Source organism: Mauremys mutica, chromosome 14, assembly GCF_020497125.1.
Source record: "Mauremys mutica isolate MM-2020 ecotype Southern chromosome 14, ASM2049712v1, whole genome shotgun sequence".
NCBI lineage: Eukaryota > Metazoa > Chordata > Testudines > Geoemydidae > Mauremys > Mauremys mutica.
The window spans coordinates 43,756,454-43,778,788 of record NC_059085.1 but is presented as its reverse complement, the minus strand read 5'-3'; the positions used below and the strand labels follow the sequence as shown (position 1 = coordinate 43,778,788).

General features: G+C 58.3%; 1 protein-coding gene across 1 annotated transcript in view; it reads right to left on the bottom strand.

Moving 5' to 3' along the window:
• Nucleotides 1-986: 986 nt before the first annotated feature.
• Nucleotides 987-22,335, bottom strand: part of LOC123349244 (B-cadherin-like) — a 37,515-nt gene continuing 16,166 nt past the window's right edge. The window contains exons 3-16 of the mRNA XM_044987136.1: nt 17,913-18,136; nt 16,116-16,259; nt 15,387-15,542; nt 14,019-14,163; nt 13,073-13,248; nt 12,014-12,142; nt 10,986-11,171; nt 9,803-10,047; nt 8,385-8,527; nt 6,947-7,171; nt 5,932-6,156; nt 5,510-5,640; nt 4,497-4,640; nt 987-3,200 (exon numbers count right to left, since the gene is read on the bottom strand). Of these exons, the coding sequence (XP_044843071.1) occupies nt 2,988-3,200; nt 4,497-4,640; nt 5,510-5,640; nt 5,932-6,156; nt 6,947-7,171; nt 8,385-8,527; nt 9,803-10,047; nt 10,986-11,171; nt 12,014-12,142; nt 13,073-13,248; nt 14,019-14,163; nt 15,387-15,542; nt 16,116-16,259; nt 17,913-18,136 (2,486 nt within the window). The 3' untranslated portion in view covers nt 987-2,987. The remainder of the gene's footprint in view (nt 3,201-4,496; nt 4,641-5,509; nt 5,641-5,931; nt 6,157-6,946; nt 7,172-8,384; nt 8,528-9,802; nt 10,048-10,985; nt 11,172-12,013; nt 12,143-13,072; nt 13,249-14,018; nt 14,164-15,386; nt 15,543-16,115; nt 16,260-17,912; nt 18,137-22,335) is intronic.

Genomic DNA, 22,335 nt, shown 5'->3' with positions numbered 1-22,335 from the left:
CGGGAGGAGGCGGGGCCAGGATTTGGGGAAGGGGTTGGAATAGAGGCAGGGGTGGAATCGGAGCAGGGCCAGGGAGTTGAGCACCCACCGGCACCAGCGGAAGTTGGCACCTATGCTGTGAGCTCCATTCAGGGGGTCCGTGGATAGTTCCCTCTGAGCTGCGCGCCTTGGTGGCCACACACAACACAATGAAGGGCGCAGGCGTGGCTCCACTAATTAGGTGCCTGGACCCTGGAGAAGACACATTTGTAAGGTTAGGTGATGGCCTTGGGGGGAATAAGAGGTATGTGGGGGGGGCAGTAGGGTGAGAAGAGGGACTGGGGGGAATTTGGGATGAGCAGGGCTGCGGCAGCCAGAGAAAGAGGTGACTTTCCTCAGCTCCAGGGCTGCCGCTGGCAGGGAGACCCCCCCCTCCTTACCAGCCCCAGCTTGGGGGCTGCCGCAGTGCGGGAGTAGGGTGACCAGACAGGAAATATGAAAAATCGGGACACGTGGGGTGGTGTGTTGGGGGGGGGCGGGGTTAATAGAAGCCAGAGAAGCCTATATAAGAAAAAGACCCAAAAACTGGGACTGTCCCTATAAAAATCAGGACATTTGGTCACCCTATGGGGGAGAGAGACCTCCCTCCTTCCCAGCCCCAGCTTGGAGGCTGCTGCAGCAGGGGAGAGAGGGCACATCCATCGCATTAGGAAGGTAAGACTACTGATATTAAAATATGAAGTGTGCTTTTATTTGTAGAACCAAAAAAATTGAATTATTATTAATTTTTAATATAGCGCTTTTATCCAAAGCGCTTTACAATAGTTAGCTCACAGTACAAACAACATTTGGAAAGGTCATTAATGGTCCGCCGAGACCCTCAGCAATTTTCAAGTGGTCTGTGGAAAAAAAGTTTGAGAAGCACTGAACTAGAGGATATGCTCAATGAGCTAAGGGCAGCAAAACCCCGTGCAGAGACTTTTAGCCTTAACATTAAAAGAGAAAAGTATTTTTTAAAAACAAATTTATTAAAATGCTATAAAAACGTCAGATTAACACAACGCTATTGCTGTTCTCTGAGCTTCCTTTGGATCCCACCATTCCCGGTCACAGAAAGGTACAAAGTATCAAGGCAGGCATAAAGCCATTTTGGTTTTTTTTAAAGCTCCATTGCACAGTAATTACACTGCATACATTAGAGATTAGACAACGCACCGAAGGAAGTAGTCACAATGGAAAAATATAAATCGGCCTATAGCTATTAAATCAAATAAGACATCCTGCTAAATACTATGTGAAAAGAACTTGGCATGGTATTGGCTGGTAATTTTATAGATCCTCTCCTCCCTATTCAGAAATATGAATGAACTTTATACAAAAATACAGCCTCAAACTGGCTGACAGTCAGGCTTTAGACGTTGCATTTATTTATACAGAGCCCCAAGTGTACTAGGCACTACCGTCCTGTGACACTTCCTCAGAGTCACACCTCCAGTCGGCAGAGGACAGACTTAAGAGTTGGTTTATAAGCCAGTTTTTTGGGAGGGGTAAGGAGTGCATGACAAAGTATAGGGGGCGGGGAAGACTGAACTCTATTTAGAGAAATGGAAAGTCACTACTGCAGCGCACAGAGACAAATTATCACTACTTTCGGAGCACATGAACGCACGGACAGGGACGAGCTGGATTCATTAAAACCAGCATACAAAGGTATTTGGGCACTTGCCAGCAGAGCTCCCGAAGTGAGTCCTGGGGTTCCTTTCCAGGAAAGGGTGTGAATCTGCTGTCCGTTCCCTGAGGATTTCCTAGGGGCTCGCCCCCATATTTCCCGTGACTGATTGCTTAGTAAGAGGGCTACCCTCATCTTTGGTCTTTGGGTTGGCACAGTGCTAAACGTATCAAAGTGCAGCTCTTGTTTAAGGGTAACAATAATAATAAAAAATAAGTGGCATCTGAAAATTCAATAAAAAATATCTCTGGCAAAGTCCCCTGCAATTTGGCTGTGTTCCAGACTGGCCCAGCGGTAGCGGGTCACCACGATTACTGAGAAAGGCTACTTCACGCTTGCTCTTCAGAATCTACTTTGTAGAACACACCCACTCCGTGGGCACACGCAGCACCGAGCCACACAATGGGTGGCGTGAAAACGTGAACAAATCCCACACGCTGGTGGAGGGGAGTTTCCCACTAGGCTTCCTGTATTCGGAATGAGGTATTCTGAGAGCACCGGGGAAACGGGTACCTTTTAATAACACCGCTGGAAGATAGGAGCCCCCAGAAGTTAGCAGGCCCCTGTCCTGGGAGGCCTGCAGCAAGAAATGCAGGGCAGGTGGAGACATTGCTGCACAGCACCAGACTGGTATGAGTGCATTCTCCGGGCACCCCTTGCCCAGTGTGCTGCAAAGCAGCAAGACTAGGCCATTTAGCAGGTGCATGTGAGTGCTCACCCACGTGGGCACAGGGAAGTGGAAGGGCCTGGCTGTCTGGGGGAAGTAACAGCAGCCAGGAGCTCCCCAGCCGCACGAGAGGAAACAGAACTGGGCTGTGGCCTCTGCTTCTAGAGAGCAGCCCAGGTCTGCCCTCTCCTAGAAACCGTCAGTCTGTGGAGGCTGTCGATCCCAGCGTGCGTTGCTCCGCCTTGAGCACAATGGGACCTGCAGCCCCTACAGTGCAGCTGTCAAAGTGCAGTGTGTTCTGGGGAGAAGCCTCGCACTCCGGGCAGGCTGCCACCAAGGCCCTTGGTTGACCGAAATCTGAAACAGAATCCCCCCCACCCCCATTAAGCTGGAAAGCACTGGCTATCCACAGCTGAACGACCGGGGCTGAAGAAACTGAGCCAGGACTGCGAGGAGGACAGATTTATGTAGTGCTATTGTCTGCTAAGGAAAGGGAATTTCAGCCATCCAGCCCACTCGGGAAGAGCAGCAACCTTGCTGGTCTGTGTCGAACGGGCCACAGCGACATTTCTCACACGTCGCCCGGCTGCAGCCCGAACACACAGGCGGCACCTACTCCTCATCCTCGCCCCCGCCGTACATGTCCGCCAGCTTCCTGAAGCGGCCGCCCCAGTCGTTCAGGTAGTCGTAGTCCTGGTCCCGGTCGGAGGCGGAGGAGTTGAGGGAGCTGAGCGAGGCCGCCTCGGAGCCGCTGCCCTCGTAGTCAAATACCAGCAGGGAGTCGTACGGCGGGGCGGTGGGGTCAGTGTCGGCCGCCTTCAGGTTCTGGGGGTTGGGGAGGAGCATTAAATCGGGAGCTAGAGCAACAGCTTCGCCCTGCCTAGAGGTGCCACTCAGGGGATGCCCTCAGGAGAATCTCAGACAGACTTTAAATGGAGGGGCAGTACAGTTCTGCTGTCCCAGAATTGGCCCTTCCTGCACACTCTGTACCTGCACCGCAGTTAGCAGCCCCTGCACCGGCACCCTGCACCCACAGGAGCTGGCATCTCATGCTAGAGACTCGGCTTCTCTTTGGAAGAAACTTAAACCTCTAGCTCGCGTGACCACAAAGGAACCCTTCACAACAGGAGCTGACTGTGAAGAGGTGCAGGGGGATCCACCCAGAGCCCTCTCTGCACTGGAGTATTCACAGCAGTGCACACCCCAGTGTAGATGCGCTGCACGCGGGTGCAGCTTATCCCAGTTTACAACAGGGCTAAGGGCCACACTGCGGCAGGTGCCAGGTCACGCTGGGGCAGCAAACTGGGGGGTAGCTTTGCTGCAGTTCCACTGGTACCCATCTCTTCGGGACAGACAGGCAGGCGTCTGCAAGCAGCCTGAAACCATAGCCAAGAGAGCAGTGCTCTGCTCCATTCCCGGGGCGACAGGACGGTGATTTACAGATCGCCATGTAACCGTTTCACAGCTGATAGAAGCAGATGAGGAACGAGAGGGCAACGCTACCATGATGATCTGGGCAGTGTTCTGGGAATGGCACCTGAGTCCCCCCACGGGGTGTGTGCGGGGGCAATCCAGCAAGGCAGTCGAGCTCCCCCAAGGACGCTCAGCAGGAGTTTCATCCCCCCCTCCCTTTGTCCCTGGGGCTTGGCCCCCCAGGCCCCGTCCTGACCAGGTGTTTAGATGTCTCTGGCGCACCGTGGTACTGCACACAGCTGCGAGGGGATCCCAGAGCTGTCACCAAGAGAATGAAAACGCTGAGTTCCAAGCATGGTAACAGATGGCAATTGGACTCCTCTCTGCCTTCGCTACTTGGGGGGAGGCGGGGGTGCTGTGCATCACGCTCTGAAGGGGGCTAGGCCTGAGCTGCAGGAAAGAGTTCCCTAGCCAGGGCCTGACACTGAGAATGCCCTGACCCCAGTGAGTTTCACGCTCTGGATCTCTGGCTTTAGTGTCCCCACTGGGCACAGAGACGGAGCCTTAGGAATTATGGTGCAGGATCTCAGGAAAGGTTTCTGCACAGCCCAGCCTGCAGCAATGGATTCTGCTGCACAGCCTGAGCCAACAGGAAGCCTTGCTAAGAGAGAGCTCTGGGTAACCGACTCCTCTGCCTGCCCCACTCACCTCATCGATGAAGTTGCCGATCTCGTCAGGGTTGGTGGGGCGTGGCCGGTACTGCGGGGCTGGCATGAGAGTCGGGACGACGTCATTGCGGGTGACCTCAGGCCGAGCATCCAGGCCGCGGTGCAGCTGGCTCAGGTCGTAGTCCTGGGGAGTAGGAGGAAGAGGTGGGATGTCAGGAAACAAGCAGGAGAAAGCCAGGCTGTTCTGCGAGACGCCGGCAAAGCAAGGTTGTAAAGGGGGAGCCTCAGGCAGGGCCCAACAGCAGGAACTTCCCCCACCACTACACAGTCACCCCATAGCAACGCCTCCCGCGGGATGTGTCCCGCTCTCAGCCCTGCACAGGGGCAGCGCAGAGATCCGCTCTGTACCGAGGCTGCAGGGAAGCGGTTGCTGAAGGACAACACTGGACCGTGGCGGGGGGGGGCCAGGGGGTAGGCGCGCTGAAGGCAGGGTGGGTTTTCATATCTCCTCCTCCTCCTTTTCTGTAAGTGGCTCATGTCAGTGTTGGAAGCACAAGCAAATCCAACATTGCCAGCCACGAGAAGCCGAGGGCAGCGCTGTCAGGGCCACGCTGGGAGATGCTCCGCAGGCCTCGCCCCTCTGTGCATCGGCTGCACGCACTCAACGCGCCGAGCGAGTCACACTTGGGCTGTCCGAACGGCCTGGCCCACGGCGGAGGGGCTGACCTGGGGGCTGTCCGAGATCTGAGGGGGCAGCTGGCGACCAAGGCCCTGGGTGATGGCGGCGTCCGCATGTGTGGAGCGATTTGGGATACCGGCAGAGCCACTCATCACAGCGAGCGGCTGGATCGAGAGGATCCTGGTTTCAGAGCGTGGCAGTGCCACTGACCCTCTGTGACACCTTGGCCAGGCCACGTGAGCCTGGCTGTGAGACTGGGAAAGGCACCAAGAGAGCCCACCCTGCCTGCATCCGGAGCAGGTCCCTGCGATGCCCCAGCCGCACGCAGGGGAGAGCAGGGCCTTCCTAAACATCGGCTTCAGCGCTCCACCCACCTGGTCTTCCTCCCCACCGCCCTCCTCGTCGTAGTGATAGACGTTGTCCCGGGTGTCGTCCTCAGGGAGCAGCAAGGGCTCCTTCACCACCTTCCTCCGCCGCACGAAGAGCAGCAGCAGCAGCAGCAGGACTAGAAAGAGGGAGTGAAAGCACGGCCTTTATCTGGCTGCAGCGCCAGGAGGGGCCAGCAGCCTGCACGGCCAGGCCAGGCGCTAGAGCAGCGGGAGCAGTCCCCAGCCGCACTGCCCCAGCCAGGGAGCTCTCAGACAGTGGCGCACGCTGTGCTGGGGAGTCGTTTCAGCAGCAGGTGCAGTTGCCGTGAGACTGAGGTTAAGGCCTTTTGCGACAGTAACTCGCTTGGCAGGCGCGTGAGGCTCTTTGCTTCTCCCCGAGGTGAGGGGGCTCCGCCCGCGGTACTCACTCAGCAAGGCAAGGATTCCACCCAGAATCCCCAGGATGGCCGGGATCCCCAGGCCGCCGGCGATGGCTGCTCTCTTCTCGCAGTTCCTGGCTTCCCCGTCACAGTCGCACACACTGGCTTTGACAGTCGTCACCTGGGCTTTACCCTGGTTGTCCACCAGCTGCAGGATGATGCTGTATTCTCCTGGCTCCAGGTGTTTGGTAAGCTTTAAGGCCAGGCTGTCTCCTGGGGGAGAGCAGGATTCAGGGCTCGAGTCAGAAACACGCTCCAGGGACAGTGCTGGGATCCCGGAGGCAGGCAGCCTCAGCACCGAGCATGCCGGACCCCAGCGTGGTGAGAGTCCAAAGCCGCCAGCCCCTCCAGCTCTATGGCAGACACACTGCAGAGCAGCCTCCCCGCTGGGGGGCCTGGCTGTCTGCAAAGCCCAGCTCCTGCAGGGAGGTTTACGGAGCTTGGGGTTCGTAGGGGTGGGGGGAAGCTAGCAACCCTTACAGCTGGCAGTGTGACTGGCGTTGGGGGCATTAGATAGTGGGGCTGCCACTGGCTACAACCAGCAGGCCCAGCGGGAGTGGGGAAGCCTGAGCCCCCTTCAAACGTTTGGGGTCCTTCACAGGGGGGCTCTACCCTCAGGTACCCGCTGTGGGTTCAGGAGACCAGTAGGGTTGGCTGGCACCTGAAGAGCGGCCCAGCAGACACATGCCTGCTCCAGAGCTCTCACTCTCCTCCTGAGGAGCGGCGGCTGGGCAGGTTAGTGAGAACGCACCAGGCTCCAGAGGGGACTGGGGTCCCTGCCCCTTGCTCTGCTGGGGGCCAGGGGGAGCACAAGCAGTAACTGGAAAGGCCTTATGGCTCCACTGGCCTTTTCGCAAGCCAAACAAAGCAACAAAGAACCGGCGGATGGGCCCAGTTCTGCCCCACAGCCCCTGGGCCACCAGCCCGTGGGAACGCCAGCGCGGGGTAGCTCCCCCCGCAGCAGGACAAGCCGAGAGGGGCACACAGCGGCCCAGCCCCTTACCCTGGTCGTTCATAGTTGCTGTCCAGTTGGAGCTGGAGCCGTGCAGCAGGTCCACCTTGAAGGGGCCGGTGTTCGGGGGAAGGTCCGGGTCCACAATATTTAACAACTGGACCACTGGGTTCTGATTGCAGATGTAAAATTCCCGCGGATCTGGCACTGGCCCGTTGTCATTCACATCCTCGAGGGTCAGCAGCAAGGTCCCCGTGCCCGTGGCCGACGGCGTCCCTAAGGGAGAGCGACACCACGGCTCAGTGCAGGGGACCCCAGAATCCCACACGCGCCTCTGCTGCCGCCCAGCCTCCTCCCACACCTGGGTATGAGCACGGCATGGGCAGACGGAGGAGAGCCTTGTGATCAGATGGGCCGGAGCAGGGACGAGCTGGGCTGATGGCCTTAAACCAGGGCTGGGCAAACTTTTTGGCCCGAGGGCCACATCTGGGTATGGAAATTGTATGGCGGGCCATGAATGCTCACGGAATGGGGGCTGAGGTGCCGGGGGGAGTGAGGGCTCTGGCTGGGGGTGTGGGCTCTGGGGTGGGGCTGGAGATGAGGCGTTTGGGGTGCAGGAGGATGCTCCAGGCTGGGACCGAGGGGTTTGGAGGGCAGGAGGGGGATCAGAGCTGGAGCAGGGGGATGGGGCGCGGGAGGAGGTCGGGGTGCAGGGTCCAAGTGGCGCTTAACCTCAAGCAGCTCCCGGAAGCAGCAGCCTGTCCCCCCCTTGGCTGTGGGACCTGCAGAGCTGGCGCCTGGGCAGGGGCAGCATGCAGAGCCCCCGGCTGCCCCTATGCATAGGAGCTGGAGAGGGGGACATGCCGCTGCTTCTGGAAGCCACGGAACGGGGCAAGCCCCTGACCCCGCTCCCCAGCCGGAGCTCGAGGGCCGGATTAAAAGGTCTGATGGGCTGGATGCAGCCCCCGAGCTGTAGTTTGCCCTCCCCCTGCCTTAAATGGTGCCATGCTTTCATGAGCGTTCCCACAGCTCTGATTTACTCCATCTCTGTCTCTAAGCAAAGTGCAGACCACATGGGGCCATTCCATGTCCTGTGGCATTAGCCCTGGTGTCCTGGCCACCTCCCAGCTTGGGTAGTTACATTTTGCCCCAGCAGTGTCCACTGGGCACTATTTTTCCTGTTCCTGTTCCAGAATATTATACAGTGCAGCCAGGGGCTCGTACGCCACTTTCCTCACCGCGGGAGTAGCAGCTATTTGCTCTCTACTCTGGAGCAGTGCAAGACTTGGGGGAGGAAAGCCGCTGCGTAAGCACAAGGCGAGGTTTTCACTCGTTTCTCTAGCCAGGGGCATCTGTATCCAAACACAGCGGGAAGGCAGCGCTGCTGCCGGAGAGTCACGAGCGATCCCTGCCTTACAACCCATCACACAGGCAGTTTGCTCGGCCAGAGAACAGGGGCCCGAAACAAGAGGAAGCCACGTGTCTTTACCTGAGTCGACAGCCAGGACTATGGCCTTGTAGATGTTGTTGACTACGAAGCTCGACTCCCTGTCCAGAGGCAGTTTTGCGGTGATGATGCCATTTTGGGCGTCAATAGCCAGCCACTCTCCAGGGTCACTCCCCATGCTGTACCTGGAGAGGAGGGCAAGCAGGGATCAGGAGAAAGGTCCAGCATGCGGTGCGGGGCCTGAGCAGGTGGGCAATGCTCTTATGGGAGCGTGAAATGAATTTGCCAGTGAGAGTTTAAGGCTGAAATCTAGCAAACTAGGTTTGCAACTATAAACAACCGGCCCCTTTCACGCTTACGTCCCCTGCAGGAGAGGACCAGTCACCACCCTGCCGAGGGCTCTCAGGTGCTTGCTAGGGTTCACACTCGCGCAGATTGCTGGCAGGAATGCAGCTTGCCTCATTTCAGATCAGAAGGGCTGGTTCCTTGCCCTCCAGCCAGTGAAAGAGGAAGAGAGGTACCAAGAGCACACAGCGTAAAGGGACTGAAGGGAAGAGCTCAGGACAGAGGCGTGGATGGGTAGAGTTGGCCGTGCCTACACTACAAAATTAAGTCGACGTTCAGGCAGCGCAGTCATTAAAGCGCTGTGTCACGTCACACTTGCTCCTTCGGTCGGCGGCAGAAGCACTTAAGTGGGGCACTGACACCTGGAGCCCTGCTGCCCTGGGCCTGATAGCTGGGAGCCCTGCTGCCAGGGCAGGGATCCAGCTTTGAGCCCCATGCAGAGCTGACAGCCAACAACACGGACGCTCCATCGACGAAGCACTACGCCTCTCGCGGAGGTGGAGTTATTAAGTTGGCGTAGTGGGTGACTTACATCGGTGGGAGCTACATTTTAGTGTAGACACTCACACAACTAGATGTAAGCTGCCTTGCGTCAACCTAACTCGTAGCGCAGACCAGGCCTTTGTGTCACCAGGCAGCAGCTTGATTGGCCTGGAGCTGCCGACGGCCTGGCTGCGCTGCACACGTAGCTACGCCCCTGATTTGCTTGGTTAGCTGAGCAAACAGCCAGCTCGGTATATTTCCAGTTACCCAGTTTTCAAGCATGAAGGTAGATCGTGCAAAGTTAGGTCTGAGTTTTAGCAGGGCAATCGTACCACTGATCTGCCCAGATAATTTGCCTTTATTCCCTTTCAAGAGAGCAGATGACTGAGATTTGAGATGATTTCCGATGCAGGAAGGAGGAGTTTGCCAACAATTAGAACCTCCTTAGTGCCTGGCTTTCCCCGGGGCCCATGGGACACAGAAAGGCCGTGCACAGGCCACACTGTGTTTGCCGTGCAGCATTTCTGGACTGATGTGGGGTGGCCTGAGCAGCTGATGCACAAATCAAATGGCTGCTGTGAGCTCAGTCCCTGGGGCCTGTCAAGGCTTATCTGCAGCATTCCCGCCCTTACGTGATTTTCTGCATCTGGCTCTTATCTGGGTCCCGGGCCGTGTAGGAGGTGACTTGCTGTCCCACAGGCAAGTCCTCTGAGACCACTGCGCTTTTGATAGGCGGATCAAAGACTGGGGCTTCGTTCACATCCTCAACGTTCACAGTGACGGTGGCTGTGGAAGTCGGGAGAGGCACTGAGAAGACAATGTCGTTTGTTGCAGCAACGTGGAGGATGAACTGCTTATGCACCTCAAAATCCAGGCCCTGGAAAGGATGCAAAGGAAGGAGTCAGCTTTCCAGGAGAGACAATATAAACCCTGCTAACACCAGGGAGAATTCCCGGCAAGGAGCAGCGCTCTGAACGGCTGGGAGGCTATTCATCCTGCCCTTGGAGAAAGGACACACACTAACCTGGCGGCAGAGGAACTCCGCCCATCAGCAGGCTCGCTTCGGGAAGGTCCCTTGAGAGCGCTATGCCCTTCCCCGGATGCCTTCCGTCCAAGACCCCCTGAGTGCTCCACACGCACTTGCCCCCGAGCCTCCCGGGAGGGAGAACCCTCCCCACCACACTGACGGGGATAAGGAAGCTCTGAATTCTGTGGCAGGATTGTTCAACTCCCAGTCCCCTGGTCTAATCCCTCGACCACGCTCCCTCCCTGCTCTTTGGTGCCATTCCACAGTGCACTGAGCTCTGCCCCTGATGGCAGGCCCACAGCCCCTGATGGCAGGCCCACAGCCCCTAACCAGATCCGGAGTGGGGAGGGAGACATTTGGGAACCTAAAGCCCTGAGTCCGTCCTGCCAGACGGACACCCCCACCCCACCCCAAGCAGTGCTGGGGAGAGATCCCGAAGAGCAAGTCTCAGTAGCGCTGGCCCTGGGGCGGCTGAGAGTAAGCCCCTGGGACCCCAGACAGAGTCGTATCTTCCTGGGGAAGGATTCACACGCAGCAGGGCTCTGGGGACCCAAACTGGGAGCTCCCCAGGGCACCCTCTGCTGGGGATCGTGCTCCTGCAGAGTGAGAGCAGGGGGCTGAGCCGGGCTGGTGTACGTTCCTGGGGTGAACACAGGTGAGCGCAGGAGGGAGAAGCAGTGCAGCCCAGGACCCCGGGAGACGTCCCCACCAGACTGTAGCATTTTCGAAGTCAGTCACATCAAGGTGGGGCACGGGGGCTGAGGTGGCGCTGGGTTGCCATGACTCACCTGGGCAGTTTTCAGGATCCCGTCGTTGTTGTTGGGGTCGGTGGTTATGGTGAAAAAGCCCTCTTCGTTCCCCTTCACGATCTCATACCTCGCCTGCCAGGCCGGAGAGCCCCGCTTGTCCCTGTCCGTCACATGCAGCCTGTCAACCAGCACCCCCACTTCGTTCTCAGGCACCGTGGCTTGGTACTGCAACAGAAGGGACAGGCTGGATGCAGGGCGCCACTCTGACTGCGGGTTACTGCACAGCCGCCGGAGCACTTCTCGCAGCCCCAGAATCCCATCGATTTTTAAAACAACAAAGCCTAGATGTCCGGCTTCTGCAGCGGGGCCGGAACCCTCCACACAGGGGCAGAGTCCAACTGCTTCAGCTGCTGGGCTCCAAAGGGAACCCCAGCTGGACATCCTGGGCCAGAATCATGGGCCTTGCTGTCACAAGCGGCACCTATTTCCAGGGAGCGCCATAGCACCCAGAGCTGCTACATTCTCCTCAAGGGGGCCCGTACATTGGGGGTGGGGATGGAAAGTTGCACTGAGTGTTCCAGCGACAGATGTCATCTGTCCCTGCAGTGGCTATTCCATAACTACACGCCCAGGGCCAGGATCCACAGCTAGGGGAAATCAGCAATTTCCACTGGCTTCAACGTGGCTATGCCGAGCTAGGATCTGGCTCTCAGCACTCAGATACGAACACACACAGCATGCAGGTCCCCAGCTCCCCCAATGGCTGGCGGTACTTCGATGAGGTTGATGTTATGTTTGCCTTTCACTCACATTCCTAAAGGGAGCAAGTTCAGGCAACTTCCAGTTAGAGGCAAAATTTTTTGGCACAGAAGAAGAATTTGATTCTCTAACCCCATGGACTAATTCTGCCCCTTTGATTCTTCACCAAGTCTGGGGTTAGTAACTGGACAGTTTTGTCAGGCATCTAATTAACTCAGATGTAGCTAATGAAATCCTCTATGTTGGGAGTGGAGCTCCCGACCCGGGTAGTGCAAACAGAGATAGAAGCAGGTGAGAGATTACGTTACCCTGAGTGGATCGAACACTGGAGCATTATCGTTGATGTCTATGACTTCAATCATTGCTGTAGCTGAGGTAGTAAAGCCTTCGCCTTGTAAGTCGGCAGCCTGGACAATCAGCGTGTAGTTGGGGGTCGTCTGCAAGCCACAAAAGTCACTTTTGGGTTAGCACCCAGAGGAGATGTCAGGCTGCTGCAATACTGGCTGGGAATGGGCTTTGGCAGGCCCTGCCTCTCTTCCTCTCAGGGGAACTTTTTATGATTAGTTTCATCGCTGTCAGAGCAGCCAGCAGGTGATACAGGAGGCGAGAACTCCTGAACTCAGCTATCAAGCAGCACCACTCTTCTGGCTGCGGGTGCCGTCTCTGGGCAGTTTCATCCACTGAAACCCAGCAGTAACAGGTAAGGGAACCTGCTTCACAATTCAGGAGGCAAGCGGCCATTGTCCCTGCTACTAAAATCAGTATTTCACATTGGTAGCCGAGAGCATTTTAAGCATTCACTTTGCTTATCTACAGTGACCAGCTTGGGGGTTTCTGCACATCTGTCTGGGCTTGGACAATTAATCAATGACATCAGTTTCACTTTGTATTTGTTAGAAAGTGGGTTTCCCTTGATCAGTAGAGTTCCCAGTGCAACCTCTCTGCTGGGCTCAGGCTCGGCAACAACGTGTTTCTACACAACCCAACATGGGGCTGAGATTTGATGCATTTAAATTAGCTGAATTAACCGAACACGGACAAACGATTGGACCTCCCACAGGGGGGTCAGTTTCTAGCGCTGCAGAGATGCCCATTGAACCCCCCACTGCCTCCCTGCCAAGCACAATTCACTCAGCCCGAGGGCTGGCCAGGCAGGGGAGGTCTAACATGGCACAAGCGCCCAGGAGAAACGGAGAGAGCAGAAGTTTGCCAAAGACATCCTGCAGCGTGACACGGATTGCACCAGACACCTGCCCCTCCCAATGCGTTTCGGTGCGGCGCTCGCCCTTCAGAACCTAGGGCCGTCCATCCGCTCTGTGCAAACGCAACACACGGACGTGCCTCCGACCCAACGCTGCGGCACTCACCTCTCTGTCCAGCCCAGTTCCAGTCACACTGATGACGCCAGTCTCATTGTTGATGGCGAACATCCCTCTGTGGGGTTGTTCTGGTATCTGCTGCAGGATGGAGTAAGCAATGACCCCATTGTAGGTGTTTACACTGTCGTCTGCATCTGTGGCTGTCACTTGCATCACGGAGGTACCTGGGCACGAGTTTAGAGTAACACAATTTTTCTAGTTCTAGGACACAATGAGATTGGAGACGATTCTCCAGGACATACTGCCAGGAACAATCCCGCCCTGGCCCACCGAGGGGGATGGGGGAAGGTGACTAGATCAACCACCAGGCATTTCCCATCCCTAACGTCTACCAATTCCTCTCTGCAGTCACCAAAGAAGGGGAATACGATTGTAAGCGCCTCGGGGCAGCGCAGGCTGAGCCGTCAGCCCAGAGCCATCGATCTCACTGGGGCGATACAAAGACCAGAGCCCTAGGAGCGTCTCACAGGTAAACGGACAGCACCATTCGGAGCTACATTTACTGTTACCAAATTAGCTCCCCTGTTCTCTTCCAGTTCTCGTACCGCCCCCATCAGCGGTATCTGCACCGAGCACCTGCTCCCTGCCAGCCCCAGAGCCTTCTGTACGCGGGGTCTGTAGCGAGGCGGGTGCTCAACCCCAGGATGCCGACTCTCCTGCAGGATCGGGTGGTTGAACTGCTGGGTTGGAAGGGGAGGGAGAGTCTGCTCCAAACCCAGCCATCCGCACGAGCAGCCCGCTCTGGACAAGGCGCCTCTGCTCAGTGGGCAGATTTTAGCCCCTTTGGGTTATTCTGGGATTTAAATTCTTCAAAGCAAAATTAACCCAACACTCAAACAGCCCCCGTCTCTCTCTCTCCTTGGACGGAACCCTCCAAAGCCACATCTCATGTCAGGTGTGTCTCAGCCCCCCAGTAGGGGCTCTGCTCACATACCTGGCGTGGCTCCTTCTCCTATGGAGCCTGTGAAGACGCTCTGGGTGAACTGGGGTTTGTTGTCGTTCTGGTCGCTCACGGTGATGATGATCTCCATGGGGTCCTCCACGGACTCCCCATTCGCAGACACAGCGTGGGAATAGAGCTGCAAAGGCAGCACAGGGGGTAAGGCACCATCAAGCCACCCTGCGAGTCCTGCAGCCACATGGCCATGCACAGCCGGCAGCGCCCGCCACACCCAGCCACGGCTCCGAAAGCAGCCGGCAGCGCCCGCCACACCCAGCCACGGCTCCGAAAGCAGCCGGCAGCGCCCGCCACACCCAGCCACGGCTCCGAAAGCAGCCGGCAGCGCCCGCCACACCCAGCCACGGCTCCGAAAGCAGCCGGCAGCGCCCGCCACACCCAGCCACGGCTCCGAAAGCAGCCGGCAGCGCCCGCCACACCCAGCCACGGCTCCGAAAGCAGTGGTCATGCTTGGTTTGTGTGCAGCATTCCACATGTCCCTGCAGAACGGGAGCCCGAGCCTAGCTGGCTTAGCCAGAGGGGCTTGCCTTCGATTCCGCACCTCCAGCTGCTGGCTGACCATCCCCACTAGCGTCCTGAGTCCACACGCAGGCCACACGGAACACACCCAGCATGGGGGATGTGCCCAGCTCAGCCTGTGCCCAGGGTCCGGACAGCCTTCCAAGGGCTCATCCAGCTCCTCTCCACATTCGGAGGATAATCACTGGCTGGCCCATGCACAGTGAGGTCCTGTTACCCAAGGAGGGGCCAGTCTGGACTGTCCTGACCTGTGTGGATTTATGGTTTCTCCTCCCTGCTGGGCCAAACCCCAACATCAGTAATGGACATGGAGCCACCCGCTAGCCCTGCTCTGCCCAGCAGAGACCCATGGGCCCGTGACGAGGCATCCAGCCAAGCTTTCGGAGACGGGAGGCGCACGCTGAGCGCGTCTCCAAGCAGCAGGGGCCCTGCTCAGGCAGCGAGACGGTGCTGGGCTGTCAGCGCGCTCTAGGCCCGATTCTCACTGGTGCTGGGGCCCCTCAGCTCCCGCTGCAGCTCTCAGCACCTCGGGGAAAGAACCAGGCCCCAGGGCCAAGTGCTGACATGACCTGGGCCGGGCACAGAGCAGGAGGCGGCGCCCAGCTGGGGTCAGCACCTCCTCTCTGGCTTTACTCTGCCGGGCCTCGGGGAAGAGACCGTGAGGGGGAGGAGAGGGCAGCTGCCCTCTGGACCACGCGGTACAAGAAATGGAGTGAAACCCAGTTCACTGGAGCCTCTGGCCCCTTCCCAGCCACCTCCAAGCTCCAGGGGCCATCAGCCCCTGAGAACACGCCCCTGCTCCATCCACGGCACCCAGGGACTCACCGTGTAGTGGCTGATGTCCTCTCTGTCCAGCGGCCGTGTCACCTTCAGCCACCCCGTCTCCCTTTCGATGATGAAGACGCCCTCAGGGGGGGTGCTTGCGCCCTGCCCCGTGATGCTGTAGAAAACCTGGATCTCTTTGTCTCTGTTGGATTTTATCTGGTGCCGGGGAACAGGAGGGTCATCCGGGGGATTCTGAGCACCGGGCCCGCCCCAGCCTGTGCTCCCCTCCCCATCTGTGCAGAACCCCTCCAGTCCCCGAGAAGCTGCCCCCCACATTCAGGCTCCTGCTCGGCACCCCCTGCCCCCATTTACCCCATTAGAGGATACGGGGGAGGACAGGCCTGGAAGGCGGGTTTGTTGCCACACAAGCCCAGTAGCAGAGAAAGGGCTTGGGTGGGTTCTGTTTGTCAATGCTGACATAGGAGCCGTCCGGGCGCGGATGGAGCCTTCTCCCCAGCACCGCGCTGCATGGCCACCCAGTGGCAGCAAGCTAGACCCTGGCAATGAAACGGCTCCTCGGCCCAGCGGGATGCGCTGGGTGGAACCAGAGTGTCAGATCCCAAGAGCTCTTCCAAACGCCACCCGCCCATCTCTCCATGCTCCCCCTCTGCCTTCTCCCAGCTATCCCCCGCTGCCGGCTCTCCAAAGAGCCCCCCTCCTCACACCCCAACAGTGACACACTCGCCACACCACGCCTAGCTGGGACGCCGGGCCAAAGGCCTCCCATACCTGAACCAGCGGCTTGGGGAAGGGCCCCCTCTCATTCTCAGGGCAGTTGATTGGAGGGATGACCCAGTCTCTCTTCTGCCTCTTCCGGCCAGGGCGGGACTCTGGGAAGAGGAGTATGTCTGCCTGAGCATTGGCGGGGGAGTCCTGCAGGGAGAGAGAGACGGTTCACAGCGAGGTCCCTGCATTAGACACAAGGCGGCTGGAGGTTTTAACAAACCGTCCAAGATCCAGCCACACCCGTTACACAGACAAATCCAGACTCTGGTTCTCCACCTTCTGCAAAGGGCTTGAGGAGCCATTAGCTGCGAGCTCTTGCTAATTCACCACTGGGCTGGGCTGGAACTTCTGCCTATCCGTTTTATAGCTGGGCATGGCACTTCGTCACAAGAGACGCAACAGGCCCCAGACCAGATACCGAGCAGCAGCTGCCAGCTCTTTCGACTGCCGCTGCACATTGAGTGGATGTTTTCAGAGAACTAGCCACAGTGACTCCAGGATCTCTGTCTTGAGTGGTAACAGCCAATTTAGACCCCATTGTTTTATATGTATAGTTGGGATTATGTTTTCCAGTGTGCATTACTCTGCATTTATCAACACTTTCCTATCCACTTTCTCCACCCCAGTCATGACTGTATAGACCTCTGTCTTATCCCCCCTTAGCTGTCTCTTTTCTAAACTGAACAGCCCCCGGCTTTTTAATCTCTCCCCATGCAGAAGCTGTCCCATACCCCTGTCCCTTTCTGTACCTTTTCCAATTCCAACAGCTCTTTTCTGCCATGGGGCGACCAGCACTGCACGCAGCATTCCAGCTGTGGGCGTACCCGGGATTTATGCAGTGGCATTAGGATCTTCTCTGGCTCATTATCTAGCCCTTTCCTAGTGGTTCCCACCAACCTGTTCGCTTGTTTGGCGGACGCTGCACACCGAACAGATGTGTGCAGACAACCAGCCACAGTGCCAATCTGAGAGCCCAGCTGCAGAGCACAGGAGCCAGAGCTGGAAGAGATCCAAGCTCCTAACTTAGTGCCAATCCTGCCAGGTGCTGAGTGTCCTTAGCTCCTGCTGATGTGCAGCCCCAGGCGCTTGCAATTTACAGCCTCCCTTTCACCCCAACCCTCTGCCCCTTAGCGCAGCAGCTCCCTGGCAGGAGACTCGGCTTTGCTCTGGAGGACAGCGTCCCTGCAGCGCTGTGCTCACTCCTGCTCCTCCTCAGGAGTGGAGCCGCCTCCTGCTTCACTGTGGCCTTTCCTCTCGCCGAGCTGTAGTGGCAGGGCACTTGACCAACAGGAGCCCACGTGGAGGAGGCAGCAGGATGGAGACACCCAGGGTCAGGGATGCCCCCACTCTAGTATTCAGGGAGGGAAGACATGGCCTCTGGTTCCCAGTGGGCCGAAGCTGGTGGTGCCCAAGGATACTGAGTTTCCTTGCTCTTGTTTGTAAAGTAAGCCAGATCCAGGAGAGAGCTGCGGGCTGAACGGCTGCCAGGAGCTTTACCCTGGCCCAATAGCTGACAGCCGCCCTCCTCCCCCAGCGCAGCAGGCAGAGTGCCACCTGAGCCCCGGGGTCCCACCCAGGCTCTGCAAGGCAGAGGCAGCACCGGCAGCCACGCAGCGCAGGCACTCAGGGGACAGAGGCCGTTCTGCTGGCAGAGGATGAGCCCAGACTGGCCCAGGGCCAGCGTTGAGGGAACCCTCTGGGCCTGAAGGACACAACGGCCACCGACGGATACCGCGTCAGACGGGCAGAGCCGGGGCAGACAGGTCACACGAGCCAGCCCCGCTGGGTTTGTCGCCGTACCATGTGCTGGTGGTGGTGGTGCCCGTGCCCCTCTCTCTTCACGGTAACCTTGGCAGAGTGCTTCTTGCTGGCAGAGTCCCAGGCATGGATGAAAAAGCTCTTTTTGTGCCCGTGGAGATGGAGGCGACGTTTGACTGAGACGACTCCATCCGTGTGCACTTTGAAGTGCGTGTCATCTGACAGGTACGCCGTCCGGTTCCTTCCTGCGCAGCCCTCGAAGCTCACTGCAGAGACGGAGACAGCAAAGCCCAGCAGGAGAAGGGGGTTAGAAGCAGAGCCACCTGCCCATCGGTGTATTCCAGTCCCCGCCCTACTGGATACCCAGCAGCTGGACGTCCCTCTCTCTGGACAGAGCCCCGCCAGCCAGGGGCCCGTATCTCCCACACTGCGCCAGGCTCCGTGGCTCACTCTAGGCACTTAGCAGCCTGCTCCCCTGTTTGGAGCTCTGAAAGCACAGGAGAAAAGTGAGCCAAAGCTGCTGCAGAGAACGCGAAAGGGGCGAATGAGGAGGGCTGGTGTTAAAGCCTGAGCTTTGCCAGCCTCCTTGCCGGTAGCAGTGGGCTGAGGGCAGGTGGTTTCACTGAGCTGCCACCCACCAAGCGCAGGCAGAACCTGGCCCCTTTACAGCAGCCAGTGGAATGGCGGCTCCGACCTGCGAGTCCGCAAGCAGTTCAGAGGCCAGGCCACAGCAGAGCAGAACAGAACATCCTGGACTCAGGGCCAAGGGCCATTACTAACCCATTAGTCACTACGCGGCTCCCCAGCCACAAAGCCTTAGCAACTCGGCCTCCCGACGAATTGCTCTGCTGAGGGCAGGGAGAGACCGCAGGGTTCAGTGCCCGCTTGCACCGGGCGGGGGGTCGTTAGCAAGGTTCTCAGACTGCAGGGATACGGTGGTTGAGGAGCGAGGCTGCGCTATCACTCTCAATGGAGGTTCTGCAGCAGCAGCCACTGGGAGGTGAACTCTGCCCTGGAGTACTGGGGGGGAGTGGTGACCTGCGTATTCACAGAGTCTTCCACATACACACCAACGGCGAGCGGCGCGGCCCATCACCCACTGGGAAACCCAGGCCAGGAAAGCGCCTCAGCCAGGCCTCAGAGGCTGCCATGCAGCCGGCTCACGCTCGAGTTAAAGCAGATGCTGCCCAGGGGCTGCTTTGGAGCAACGTTGCTTGACCTGAGATCTCAGACGTTACAGACGCCATTTGCAGCTCTCTCGAAAGAGACGCGTCCCCCCGTAGTCTTCCAGGTGCCATAACATCCCACCCCATCCTACGCTGCTTCTAACCAAAGCTACAGGCCCAGCTTCCAACAGCTCACCCCCTCCCCACCCCGACCTAGGGATCCTGGAAGGCACAGGACTGATGGTGACCGTCAGCGAGGCTCTCAGGCTCTAGCCAAGGTCCCAGTCTCAGCCAGAGGGCGCCCGTGCTCCAGTTTCCTTGGCCCTGGGGACAGCAGCACCTCTGCCAGAGCAAACAAGCCAAGTTCTCCTGACTCGGTGCCAGCAGCGCAAACAGCAACGCTGGGCTCTGGGAACTGCCCTGGTCTCCTGGGGGTGAGATTTATGGTGGGTTTCGTGGGGCCCACGCTGGGACTATCCGGTAATGAGCCTGGGTGGGCACGGCAGGCCCGGTAGCTCTGCAGGCCCAGCCACCCAGAGCTGCTGGCACAGGCTGGAAGGGGATTCCCGTAGCTCACAGCCCAGGAGCCACTGGAGGGGTTTGCTGCACCCTCCCCTCAAAATCATACCCTGACCCGGGCACCAGCAACTTTTTTTATGTGGGCGGGGGGTTGGGGGGGAACCAGCTTCCATTCCAGACCCCAGATATCCTGCATTTATTAATGTAAGCCCCAACTTTTGGGCTGGGGGGGAGGGGAGCTGAGTTCTCTTCCCCATGCTGAAGGCAGGCTGTCCTTCCCTCCCTCTGCCCCCAGCACAGCAGGGCGTCCCAGGTGCTGGCTAAGCCAGGGCTGCTTTGTCATCACAGCTCCAAGATCAGCAGGAAATGGCTGCGGGACCCCACGCCCTCCCCTCCCCCAGGAAGCCGGTGATTAACCTGGGAAGGGAAGCTCTGGAATGCGGATGCTCCCACTCAGGCAACCATCCCAAGTGGTTACAACTAACGTGGGTGAGACCCAGGGGCCAGCCCCCAGAGCACCGACCGGGCAAGGGGCTCCTTGCCCCAGCTCCCGGATCTCACCCCAAGGAAATGAAGCGTTGCCTAATCTGCCCCTCCCCCCCCCGCAGAGCCCATCCCAGTTAGTGCACTAGGTTCTTAATGCTCTGCGCGGTGAGCGCCAGGCGGGGGGGTCACTAAAAGCTTTCACGGTACAGCCCTGCTTTAATGGCCTCTCCGGCTCTCCTAGGCCTGCCAGCACCAAACAGGGAGCAGTTTAGGGGGTGGGGGGCGGGATCCACAACCTGCAGCCCCCAGCTGGAGAAGCAACGTGGCCGGCTCCCACGCAGGGTGAGCCACCGCCCCCCCGATGTGCGTAGCCTCCCGTTCCTGGCCCCTGCTCAGCACAGCTGTATGGCCGGGGTGGGAAATGCATCCTAGCAGGGCCCAGACAATCGATAGTGCAGCCTTCATAGGAACAGCAACATTAAAGCAAAAGCCTCTGAGGGCGCGGAGTGGGCCGCTGGCTGAGAGGGTGGCTGAGTGCCCCCCACACATCAGAGCAAGCGCTGCACATGACAGGCACTTTCCAAGCACCACGGCTAAGGCTCCCTTCACAGTCCATCTTGCAATTACACAGCAGCACAACTTAAGAACTTTTCACCCGGCAGCTTCTCGGGCTGTGAAGTGTCAGATCAAGAGCACCCAATACCCCAAAGGGCTGCATGTGCGCCAAGACAGTGTGCGTGGGGGCAGGGGCAGCTCTAGGTATTTTGCCACCCCAAGCATGGCAGGCAGGCTGCCTTCAGTGGCTTGCCTGTGGGAGGTCCCAGGTCCCGCGGATTCGGCGGCAGCTCCGCTGAAGCCGCGGGACCAGCAGACCCTCCGCAGGCAAGCCGCCAAAGGCAACCTGTCTGCCGCCCTCGCAGTGACCGGCAGAGCGCCCCCCATGGCTTGCTGCCCCAGGCATGAGCTTGGCGTGCTGGTGCCACACCTGCGTGTGGGGTGATGCAGCAAAGTTTATAGGGGGTGGAACTAGGGTGCTGGGGGTCCAGCCACACCCCATGGCTTGAAGTTTACAGGGTTGGTAATATCTTAGTAATTGGACTCATAGAATCTCAGGGTTGGAAGGGACCTCAGGAGGTATCTAGTCCAACCCCCTGCTCAAAGCAGGACCAATCCCCAGACAGATTTTTGCCCCAGGTCCCTAAATGGCCCCCTCAAGGGCTGAACTCACAACCCTGGGTTTAGCAGGCCAATCCTCAAACCACTGGGCTACCCCTCCCCCTTTGAGTCAATGGCTCTCAGCACCTGTACAAATTGTTCCAGCGCCCGGCAAAGTTATGGGGACATTTCATCTTTCAGGGGACCCCCCCACTCCGCTATCTGAACAGGAGATTTTCTTTCTCCCTGTTCTCCTGCTGAAGAAGAGGGGCCTTCGTTATCTGCCCTCTTTCCCCCCTACAAGCCACGACTAACAGTCGCCTGCACCAGGGAAGGAAGCCGGGCTGGTTTTACACAGGACTTTGACCACAGAACCGCTCCTAGGGCGTGTAAAAGTGCTACGTTCGCTGTCCCATCCCAGCCCCAGAGGGCACAGCGGAAACGCATGCAATGCTCTCCTCTGTCCACACTGATGGTAGCATGAGTCCCACGCCTGTGGAAGGGGTTTTGTTTGCTTCTAATGAGCAACGTACAGTGGGAAATGTTTCTCCGTCTCTTAACACCTATCCCGTTGGTTCTCAAACTGTGGGTCAGGCCCCCCTTTTAATGGGGTGGCTGGGGCTGGCTTAGACTTGATGGGGCCTGGGGCTGAAGCCCTTGGGCTTCAGCTGTGGCCCCTGCCCGGGGCAGAGGGGCTCGGGCTTCGGCCCATCAACCCGGGTCGGCAGGGCTCAGGGTCATGCAGTAATTACTGTCGTCGGAAGGGGTTTGTGGTGCAGTGAAGTTTGAGAACCCCTCAGCCCTGGAGGGGGTCTTGCCTCCTTAGGCGGCAGATCGCTTAGCAGATACGTGGTCTCGCTGGCTACCTGCACTGAGGCAAGTCACCCTCCATGCTCCCAGAGGCCTGTTACACAGCAGGTGGCAGCTGGCTGGATACATGAATGGAAAGGTGCTTGCACCTACCTTCCCCCCACCCCACCACCACCACAGCAGGCTACGGTCGCTGCTATTTTGGGTAACAGCCTAAGGCCAATTCCCTCCCACTAAGTATTAGACACAAACAAGTGTTGGGAAGTTCAGTGTCAATCCATGTTGCCGGAAATAAAAAGCTTCACGGTTAGAACCATGAACCCAAGCAA